Source organism: Labeo rohita, chromosome 19 (genome assembly GCF_022985175.1).
Source record: "Labeo rohita strain BAU-BD-2019 chromosome 19, IGBB_LRoh.1.0, whole genome shotgun sequence".
NCBI lineage: Eukaryota > Metazoa > Chordata > Actinopteri > Cypriniformes > Cyprinidae > Labeo > Labeo rohita.
This window is the reverse complement of record NC_066887.1, coordinates 700,624-712,653: the sequence shown is the minus strand read 5'-3', so window position 1 is coordinate 712,653 and position 12,030 is coordinate 700,624. Positions and strand designations below refer to the sequence as shown.

At 34.7% G+C, this 12,030-nt stretch overlaps 2 protein-coding genes across 3 annotated transcripts in view; one reads left to right on the top strand and one right to left on the bottom strand.

The window, feature by feature from the left end:
• The window catches only part of LOC127182184 (retinoic acid receptor beta), a 239,412-nt gene that overhangs the window by 6,419 nt on the left and 220,963 nt on the right, over positions 1 to 12,030 (bottom strand). For both annotated transcript variants that reach the window (XM_051137332.1, XM_051137333.1), the window contains 2 exons: positions 6,150 to 6,326; positions 1,131 to 1,335 (listed from right to left, as the gene is read on the bottom strand). In XM_051137332.1, coding sequence (XP_050993289.1) covers positions 1,131 to 1,335; positions 6,150 to 6,326 — 382 coding nt within the window. The remainder of the gene's footprint in view (positions 1 to 1,130; positions 1,336 to 6,149; positions 6,327 to 12,030) is intronic.
• LOC127182187 (zinc-alpha-2-glycoprotein-like) overlaps positions 1 to 12,030 on the top strand; it is a 195,353-nt gene that overhangs the window by 115,016 nt on the left and 68,307 nt on the right. The gene's annotated exons all lie outside the window — the stretch shown is intronic.

Below are 12,030 nucleotides of genomic sequence, written 5' to 3'. Positions count from 1 at the left end.
CGGGAGTAAATGCAGAGGCGTTATAAGCACTTTGTAAACATGATGTTACTGTAGTTCTAGACTAAATTTAAACATGCATTTACTCATTAAAAAAAAAACAACAGATTCACATATTCCTCAAAATGAATAAAAACTGAAATACAAACTCAGAATATGACGCAAACCTGCAATAATTAAATATGTTAAATATCACAAATCCTATATGTATTTAATATCATTTTATTAACCAATGTTTTTGCTGTTGACCTTCAATGATCCAGTTCAACCATGCTAATAAGCAAAAATGACTGTAGGTAAGTTAACTGTAGGTTGTTAATTTGTGCTTCATTTTTTTTTTTTTTTTTTTTTTTTTTTGCTGAAGAGTGTTGAACTTTCTTTTCCTGCATTCTTCTGTAGATACGTGAATTTATTTTTGCTTCAGCCTAAGGCTTATTCAGTTCAATTTTTGGTAGGAAAGGGCTTTTACATTTGCTAAAAGTACAACTTTTTATATTAAAAACAAGAAGCAAGCCCTGTCCAGATTTAAAAAGTAATGCAAAAGTAACGTATTACTTTCCATTAAAAGTAACTAATGTAATTAGTTACTTTTTTAGGGAGTAACGCAATATTGTAATGCATTTAAAAGTAACTTTCCCCATCACTGTTTATATATACATAATAATTACACACAGTACACACACATATATTAGGCTAAGTCAAACTTTTATTTTGTATGCGATTAAGATTGATCGTTTGACAGCCCTAGTAAGAAGCTGAACATATATACTTGTATAAATGAATGAAAAATGGCCTACATTTGAACATTTTTATTTGAATATGGCAATATTTTTTTTAAATCTCATTCTACAATATTTCTAAAATTAAATGACTGACAGAGACCCAACCCCTATCAGCCAATCACAAGCTAGTAAGCTTGATGACATCATCCATAGTAACAGGTCATCCCCACCCTTTCTTTTAGCGTAAGATTTCTCCCCATTCCTTAGTAAAAGTAACTCTCAGGAGTTTTGTGAAAAGCAAACTCTCACCTAATAACTTTTGTTTAGGAGAACTATTAGTGGTGAGATAAAACGTTTTAAAAACGGCACTGTGCGCCTTTGTTCTAGCGTGTGTGTGAAGGTGCCGCCCACCTCCGGAGATGAGGCAGATGGCGGACAGCAGTCCTGTCTCCGTGTCGTCCATCTCGATGGGCAGAAGCTGGTTGGCGAAGGTGAACACCAGGTCTGTCAGCGGGCCGAAGCCAGCGTTGTGCATCTGTGTGCGGTTCAGCGTGAGACCATCAGAGAACGTCATTGTGTCCTGGTCAGGGGTGTAACGTGTGCAGATACGCAGTATCTAGAGAGTAAGCATCAAATTACTGTAACAACGGACCAGTGACATCAGAGTGCCTAATATAGATCAGCTTCACTTCTCTGTGTGACATGACTGCCAAATAATTTGGAGGAAACTGAGCCAAGATGAGCATCACCTTAAGAAAGCTGAAAATGTATATATGGACATGAATGTAGAGAAAGGTTTATGATGAAAATCAATGACAAGAAATGAAAATCACAAATGAGATCTATGGCTGGTGGAATTTTTAGGCTGAATGCTAATAACGATACATCTCTCTATTCACTGTATATGTTTTGTTGTCCTTTCATAAGGCACACAATAGGAAAACATCTGCCATTTTGAAGTCTTTCCGAAGCAGCAGCACAAGGTTTAACACACTCTTCACAATGCAGTTTGGTGCTGTTGGAAATGAGAGATCTGTATTGCTTCCACTTTTGGATGCAACCTATTTATGGCATAATTGGTTGAATATTTCTTCAATTAACTGATGAATAAGACATACGTCTAATTGTATTTTCTATATTCTATTTAAACAACTATCTTTCCACATCGCTAACTGCAAAGAAATCTGGGCATTAAAAAAAGGCAGATGAAAATGCAGATGCTTTGAACTTTTACATCCAAATTGTATTTAGTTTACTTAATTTACATACATTTTAGAACATAAAATAATCTATTTTTAGTGAGGTTTACTAAATATAAAAAGTGTTTACGTGTCAAAAGCAGTGGATAACTTCTTGATTTGCTTACTAAAAATTATGCTTAGTGTATATGATGCATTAGTTTGAACTTTATTAAATCACCTCAGCTGAAACAACATCTCAGCAATACAATTTACTTTTGTGTGTGTATATGTATAATAAAAGTAATAAAATGGTGTGTAGGTATGTGTGTGTGTGTGTGTGTGTGTGTGTGTGTGCGCATTGCTCTACATCACAAACTGTGCCTTGCTGACAGTGATTGGCGGCACTGTCAAGAAGATGAAACAGAATAAAACATGACTGCTGCTGACAGCAGGCTGCTCTCTCTATACGCTACACACACAAACACACACACACACACACACACACACAGAGGCGCGTTTGATCCTCCTCCTCAACACAAACTCTATATAGCATAACGGTGAGTTGCTATCACAGGACACACACTCTGACCTTTAGAGCTGGAAATGGTGTGTGTGTTTGAGAAAGACAGACCGACAGACAAAGTATAAGACTTTACTGTCTTTAAAGAGGTCATACCATGTAAGTTTTTCATTGATGTTCACCTATAATGTCAGTCAGGGTTTTATGCACCAAAAACAGTAATAATATTGTTATTTATGACCAATGCTACCCTCTTTCCACATATAGGGCTTCATTTATGAAACATATTTGTTTGTTATGTTATGTTAAGTATACTTTATGTAGCAAGTATATAAATATCATTGTACTAGTAGTATACTTTTAAATGTACTATTTTAATACTCCTTGGCCCACTTTCTAGTATATAAAAGTATACTTTTAAGTATACTTTAAGTATAACAGAAGTAAACTTTGAGTAAACAACTAGTTTACATCTATGTTTTTAGTTTGTACTGCAAGTATACTAAAAGTGAACTTATAGGTATACCGAGTTTACTAATTAAATACTTAGTACACTTTGAAGTATAGTCTCAGTAAAATACTAGTTTAATACTGCAGGTATACTCGTAAGTTTTCTTTAAGTGAACTATACATAATACTTTAAGTATACTACTATGTCCCTATTTAGGTATTAATTTGTATATATTTTGTTATATAAATATCTGAACATACAAAACATCAAAAAAAGAAAGATCAGGGTATCTGCTTGTAAACAAAAACATTTGATTCTAGCTTCATGCATTCTTTTGTTGCATTAATAAAAAAAACAAACATTTTGAACTAAATGCTAAAAAAAAAAGACTATTCATGGTAACGTTAATCAAAGCGTAGATGGAGTTGATCAACACCCCAAAGCTTGACAGTCATTATAACCTCTTTATGGGTCAACATTTTATTCCATAACGTTACACAGTTTTACATATTTATGGGCTGCGTCCGAAAGCCTAGACAGCTGACTTGCTGCCTCACTGCCTTATCAGTCAATGACAGCGTTTTTGCACGAAGGCATCTCATGAAACTGATTTCGGACAGGCTTGTGAGGTAACGGTTTAATGATCTACAACAAAATAGAACGAGTTTTGATGGTAACTAAACAAATATTTAGATACTATATGCTGCCTTCAAAATTTGATCAGAAGAAGGTACCTCCGGAGACAGGAAGTGAAATCGAATTTGTATTCCTATTTTAGTTTAAAAGAAGTATACTAATAGCGCACTTATATAAACTGTTTTTCGTAAGGGTGGCTAAATAAATAAATAAATATGGACATAAAATATTTAATTGAAATGATTAGTGGAGTGATTTGTAGTTGTATTGTGTTAGATAAAGATATGGTGAATGATATGAGAGACGAGAACTGTAAAACTGCAGTGTGTATGTGAGCAGTATGATTTCACTGTACATCAAACTCATATTTCAAAGCATCAAGAAGATCCTTTCCATGACACATGTGGAGACTAATTGTGTGGGTTAGATGAAGGTCTTTCACTCTTTTCACTCTGCTGCAGGTCTATCTGTTCTCTCTTTTTCTTTCTTGTTGTCTCTATCATCTGCTCCTCGCAGAGTGTCAACCGCTCTCCTCCTGTCTCATTACCGCAGTAAAGACAACTCGGCTCTCACACAAACAACAAACAAAGAAATGTCTGGAACTCTAAAGAAAACCACGGCAGTTCACTGAGAAAACAAGAGCTTCAGGCTGAAATACTACTCTACATCATGTTATTACAGGAAAAACTTGAGCAGATGTGAATCCATAGATGCCAGTGACTGACCTACTGAAATGCTGCATCAATAAACCCTATGAGAAACAAATGACCTGAGCTTAAACTGTACCAGTCATTAATAAATGAACCTAATGGAAAACAATTCAGTCGCCACACAGACTGGCATGTCTAATTCATTTAAACTAAACTTAAAACACAACCAGTGACAACAAACTCTTCACAAGAACTGTTCATACTCTAACTTGAGGATAGATCAGTCAACTTTTTTTTTTTTCACATTTTTTTCAACGGCAGTCATCCATTGCCCACGTCAATTAACAGTTTGTTTAAGCAAACAAAACTATACTTAATATAGATCTTCTGAAGTGACTATGTGCTGTCTTTCAAAAAAGGATGGATTTTTAACATCATTTTGAGTCAGACATGCTATGTAAATAGAGTCTGCACAAAAAGGTCAATGTGTGACATCAGCCTCTTATGACCAAGATATTAACATGATTTGACGATAGAGGTCACTGTTGTCCCAGGCATTGAAAATGTACGGTTCTAATTAGTAAATTACTACTTATGACTAAAAAGGTCTAGTATTTGAGAAACCCTGCATTAGATGATACACGTGATACAAAAGTTCTGTTCATATTCAGTTTGCCACCTTTACAATAGTACATTTTAAAAGCCTGTTCACCAGAATGACAGGGGAAATAAATAGAACATTCAATTTCAGGTGTTTACTGTATTCATCAAATTTGCCCATTCAAACCTGCTGCGAGAGTTATAAAAAAAAAAAAACACTTTAATTTACAGCAAAATTTATAAGTAATTTAGCACTTAACATTTAAAACAACATTCAAACAATGGAGCCCCTACTGAGTGACAGCTTAAAATAAGAGCTGGAACTCAGTTACTTTAAATCCTGTTACCCATTCTTCTTTTTGCTTTTTATATAACTTTAGTTATTTATTTATTTTTACTATAATATGCACTGCCGTTCAAAAGTTTGGAATCAGTACAATTTTTAATGTTTTTTAAAGAAGACTTTTCTGCTTGTCATAGCTGTTTATTTGATACCAAAAAAGTAATACTCTGAAATATTATTGCAATTTAAAATAGTGGTTTTCTACTTTAATATACTTTAAAATATAATTTATTCCTGAATTTTCAGCATCACTACTCTTTATTGTCACATGATCCTTCAGAAATCATTCTAATAGGCTGATTTATTATCAGTGCTGGTTAATATTTTTTGGAACCTTTTTGGTTAATATTCTTTGATGAATACAACGTTAAGAAGAACAGCATTTATTTAAAATAGAAATCTTTTGTAACAGTACACAGTGGTTCAAAATTTGGGCTCTGTACATTTTTCCTTTCTACGTTTCTAAAGAAATTAATACATTTATTCAGCACGGATGTGTTGATTAAAAGTGATAGTGAAGACTTATTTTGTTAGAAAAATTCTATTTTAAATAAATGCTGTTCTTTTGAACTTTTTATTCATCAAAGAATCTTGAAAGGCTCCAAAAAAATATTAAGCAGCACAACTTTTTCCAACATGGATAGTAAATCAGCATATCAGAATGATTTCTGAAGTGTCATGGAGACACTGAAGACTAGAAGTAAGGGCAGATGAAAATTCAGCTTTGCATCACAGAAATAAATGATATTTTAAAGTATATTAAAATAAAAAAAACTTATTTTAAATTGCAATAATATTTTATAATATAATTTTTTGTTCTGTATTTTTGGTCATATAAACGGAATTTTGATGACCATTAGAGACTTCTTTAAAAAAACTATTAAAAACCTTACTGATTCCTAACTTTTGAACGGCAGTGTATTTAATTAAAGAGAAGTTCATGTTTATTGCTATAAATGAACTCAAATCAAACTATCAGAATACTCTTGTAGCTGCTGAAAAATAACAAACAATGAAACAGCTTGTCAAGCACACACACAGGCACATACCAATATGTCGAGGCAGGCAGCTTTGAGCAGTGTGATCTGATCGGCGATAGTGAGTCCAGTGAAACCAGGAACTCGTTTGGCAAACTCCACGATTTTAATAATGCACTTAGTGGCCAGTTCACTGAACTTATCCCAGAGACCCAGATCCAATCGCACACGGTGATCCGCACTGGAGTTCTGCAGACGACACACACACACAGGAAGAGAGTTAAAACATAAGCTTTGTCTAAACAGGCATCATTTGAAAACATACATGTTTACGGGTTGTGATTGTCAGTATCATCTTGGGTTGAGACGTGGCAGTACGGCACACACCTAAAATACTCTAAGGCGTGTTTTGTAACACATGAGTGAGGCATGACTGTGTGGAGTGTCTGTTTTGAGAGCAGCTGATGCTAATGTGTTTGTTTTCCAAGAGTTTACATTAAACAGCCCATCTGTTTCAGATCAGCAGTCTTACTACACCAGACCGCCCATGTTCACACAGCAGTAACAGAAAGCAACAGAAAGACAGACATAGGCATAATGTTCTCATATTCTATATGAACACTTATTACTTGCAATGTTATTATTACTAACAATTGTTAGAGCAGGGAAAATTGTGGTGAGAAATGTCTCATGTGGAATTTTTTTTTTTTTTTTTTTTTTTTGACCAAAATATAATTTTAATAGTGAATTAAATGATTTTTTTTTAAATACATGTAGATGTTTGCATTTCCATTTCCAATCTTATTTCCATGCAAATGTGGACGGAATAGCCAAGAGAACCTAACTACATTAATAATGCTTGAATGATGCTTATTTTAAAGGATTTTTTTTTTTAGATTATTTTATTATTATTTATATTATTATATATTATTTTACAAGCTTATTTTATAATTGAATTGTATTCAGTTGATTTATATGTTCAAACATTTTCTTCAAACGTGCATATATTTTCTTGGATTGAAATGTGATTGAAATTATATAAAAAGTAAATTTTTGTAATATTTTTGTAGAAAATATATTTGTGCAAATATATTTGAAGCATTTGAACAGAATTTCTGGTCATTTTTAAAAATATATATATTTAAATATTTATATGAATATTTTTTTGCCTAATTGTCCTCACAGGCTTCATTTTTTTCCTTTTGATTTTGGCAGGTAAGATTCAACCTAAAATGTAATCAGAAGGGTGACCACATGCCATATTAAACTGCAAATAAACCAGCATTATAAATGCATTTGAAAAACGATACGCTGTTTAAAAGTATCGCGTTCTGTCAGTTCTGAGATATCCCAAAAAGAAATACTAGGGTTCATTCACACTGGCCCCGGGTTCGATTCTGTCACCGGCCTTATTCATCAAAGAGAATGGTTTCCTGCGCTCCGCTCTGTAGAGTGAGGACCGAAAGCCGCAGGCAGCGAGAGGCTCTGCGTGGACGCTGGGCAGGCGATCTATTGTCTCAGGCTCAGATCAGTAAATATGATCTCTGCTTTAGAGAGAAGCATATCACAGCTGGCACTAAATCACTCTAAGAGAGTGGCGGCACATTTCGCTGAGAGACCTCACCAATGATTGGCAAACTAACCGCAGAAAGACAAGCGGCCAGACTTTGATATTAAACCTACTTGTCTTCTTCCTCCCCGGGGCAAAGACGATGCTGTTTGATTTCCCTTCCAATCTCAGTCAATTACCACACGGTCATAATTCAATAGAGCCAAACAAGGAAGTGGCCAGGGAATTCTAATTTCATTTAGCAACATTTATCCTAACAAATTAGACAACTCGCGACATTAGAAAATAAGCTGCCGATGTTAGAATGAGCGCAGCAGCCATCGATCACACAAATATCACGGCGCGGTGTGGTGGCTCACAATGATGTAAAAGAGCACATGCTGCCTATGCAGCTTATATTCAGTCATCTCAAAACCACCTCCTTGAACCGAAGGCCACATATCAGTACTGTTTTATTTTATCTTTAAAGCTGCCAGGGTCATTTCTCATAACCATCACTGTCAATAAAGCATTATTCATTGTAGGGCGGAAGCGCAGCTATCTCTTTCACCCGCCTGTGAACTCCTCAATCACTGAAGGACGAGATTTGAATATTTTACGGCATAATTGGAGCTTTAACCTAATCTGAGAGAGTGCGGCTTCTTTTCTGTTGCTTAATAAAAGCATGTCGGGAACCAATCGTGTGTAATAATGAGGAACTTCTCTCAGGCTGAGAGCGAGGATAATTAGCCCTGATCCAGATTAAAGCCGTGTTCAAACACTCCTCGCTGCTGTTCAGGCAAACATCACCGCTAAGCGCAGCATATTTCTGCTTTTTTGGGAGAAAGGGAAACAAGAAAAGACATAAACATCTTTAGCTTTTATCAGTACAAAATTACAGAAAAATCATGCCAATGAAATGGCTCCCTAAGCTGAGATAAAAATACATAGACACTGCTGTTTAACGGTTTGGGATGAATAAGATTTATTTTTTATTATTATTTTTTTTTTTTTTAGGTTTCTTCCGCTCATCAAGGCTGCATTTATTTGATAAAGAGAAAAAGAAACAGTACAATTGTGAAATATTATTGCAATTTAAAATACCGTCTTTCTATTTTAATATTCTGTAAAATATAATTTATTTCTGTGATGCAAAGCTCAATTTTCAGTGTCACATGATCTTTCAGAAATCATTCTTATATGCTGATTTATTATTAATGTTGGAAACAGCTTCATGTTTTTTGGAACCCATGATAGCTTTTTCAGGATTCTTTGATGAATAAAAAGTTTTTATTCAGAACAGCATGTTAATGTTTAATGTTTAAACGGCAGTGCATAAATCAGTATTACTACATGATCATACGCTAGACCTTTTCATTTCTACAAGAGTGGTGCCAGACAGCACAAAACTCACCACCACAATTCTGGGATGTTGTGGGTGGTTGCCAGGACATTGCTATATGGTTGCTCTAAGTGGCTTTTATTCCATTGCTACAGAGTTCTGGTTGGGTCCTTCTCCTTTATAGTCTAAGGCTATGAGATTTTCTGTCTGTGCTCAGATTATTGGGAACCAAAAACTAACATTCAGGGAACATTCTGTGAACCAAAAATTGTTAGCTGGGATTCACTGTGCATTCTAGTGTATTTTCTCATTTACTGTTATTGTCAGAAAAACAGTTTGAGAATAAATAAATTGTCTTCTGACTTTTAAGTACATTCTAAGATTTTAATTTTAATCAAAAAGCTTTTTGCTCTCTCTCATGCCAGGGGGAAAAGGCCACTGGAATGTGTCTTTGTGTCATTGGATACACAAATTGTATTGTCAAGACATATTTTTAATAACGTTTTTCAAACGTTCCACTAACAATGCAAAAAACAAAACAAAAAACAAAACGTTTTTATGCTAACGTGTTTAGAACATTTATCAATGACATATTACCTTGAGAAAACGTTCTACTAACGTTACTGCAAGAACGTTTTTTGATAACTTTAAGAGAACCTTTAGAGAACGTTAGCCAAAGTTAGGAGAACTTTTTCTGTTAGCTGGGAAGCATTTTGACGTTCAGATTTTCAATTCTATTTTAGAAGCTTGCTCGCTAAATGTAAGCGAATATTAGCAGCAGTTGTAGTAGTTGTTACTATAGTTAAGATGGATTAAAAAGCAAATAAAATGCATATTTCTATTTTTTATTTTATTTTTTATTTTTTTTCTTGTAAGGTGGCTAAATACTGATGTGCTAGATAAAGTGGGCCATTGGGCTAAATAGGAAGGCTAGGCATGAAGGTGAATCTAAGAATGCATGAGAGTAGCATGTGTTATGGTCACATTTTAATATGTTAATACATTTTTAACATGTTATATCAGTTTTATAGTATAGGCTATATGTTTTTGGGTTTGTTAAATATGTGTTTGTTTGATAAAATGTAGCAATGAACATACATACATATATACATGCATAGAGGTGCATCTCAATAAATTAGAATGTCGTGGAAAAGTTCATTTATTTCAGTAATTCAACTCAAATTGTGAACTTATGTATTAAATTCATTGCACACAGACTGAAGTAGTTTAACTCTTTAGTTTGGTCTTTTAATTTGATTAAAATGATTTTGGGTCACATGTAACAAAAACCCACCAACTCACTATCTCAACAAATTAGAATATGGTGACATGCCAATCAGCTAATCAACTTAAAACACCTGCAAAGGTTTCCTGAGTCTTCAAAATGGTCTCTCAGTTTGGTTCACTAGGCTACACAATCATGGGGAAGACTGCTAATCTGACAGTTGTCCAGAAGACAATCATTGACACCCTTCACAAGGAGGGTGAGTCACAAACATTCACTGCCAAAAAAGCTGGCTGTTCACAGAAGAAATGGACTGTTGCCCAGTGGTCTAAAGTCCTCTTTTCAGATGAGAGCAAGTTTTGTATTTCAATTGGAAACCAAGGTCCTAGAGTCTGGAGGAAGGGTGGAGAAGCTCATAGCCCAAGTTGCTTGAAGTCCAGTGTTAAGTTTCCACAGTCTGTGATGATTTGGGGTGCAATGTCATCTGCTGGTGTTGGTCCACTGTGTTTTTTTGAAAACCAAAGTCACTGCACCAAGAAATTTTAGAGCACTTCATGCTTCCTTCTGCTGACCAGCTTTTTAAAGATGCTGATTTCATTTCCCAGCAGGATTTGCCATGCCACGCCAAATTGAGGCAGTAATTAAAGCAAAAGGAGCCCCTACCAAGTAAATGAACATACTTTCCAGAAGGCCAACAATTTTTTAACAAGTTTTTTTTTTTTTTTTTTATTGGTCTTATGAAGTATTCTAATTTGTTGAGATAGTGAATTGGTTGGTTTTTGTTAAATGAGCCAAAATCATCACAATTAAAAGAACCAAAGACAAACTACTTCAGTCTGTGTGCACTGAATTTATTTAATACACAAGTTTCAAAATTTGAGTTGAATTACTGAAATAAATGAAATTTTCCACGGCATTCTAATTTATTGAGATGCACCTGTATAATATATGAAGAGCTCAAATGCAAAAGCCTGTAAGTGCCATCTAAAATTTCCTTTTAAAATGAGCATTTTTATCAGGCTCCTATATTTATGTTTAGTTATTTCACTTTAATTGCATAGAACAGGTGGACCCTAAAGATAAGAAATGTAATAAAGAAAAGAACATCTGGGTATCTAGATACAAATCTATCTATAACAAATAGTGGACCATTTTTGGCCCACTTCATCCTGTATATACCCTGCAGTTAGGATGCCAACTGGAAGTGTCCTGGAATCAATCTTGTAGTTGACAGGGATGCAGTCTGTTCTGCAGCTCTTTCCCAGGTAATATGTTCACTGTTAGAGAAAACTGCCAGTCAGAGGATTGGGACTTATTCAACTTTTGTTCAGCTCTGTGTTTCAAAAAATGGACAGTGGTTTTCATCCCATTTTTATTCCTATGCCATGTTAGAGTTAGGGTTAAGGCTAAAGTGCTCATTGACCCATACCTGGAGGTCTAACTCTCATTTTGGGCGACTTTCAGAGGACTCTCAGTTTTGCAGATATTTGAAAAGCTGCTGCATGGACTTCCCTTGCATTTTTGCATGGCTCTATAAAGTCGTCTGCGTCTCGTTCTGTGAGATTGCAGTAACTGTATTACTGAATTCTGTGAATTATATACAGTTGCCAGAGTTTTCTGTCATCCAGAATGCACAAGAAAAGAAAAGGGCTGAGTGTAGAGCCACTATGGCATACATTTATCATAATTTGTCCACCATTTCTGTGTGACTTTGTTTTTATATGCTCTCTACATACCAGACTAAAGTAGCAAAGATCCATTATAACTATCCATATCCATGTTAAGACCTGCCTCTAGAATTCAGTTACCTACATAACCAGTGTTTTTATTCTTGAAC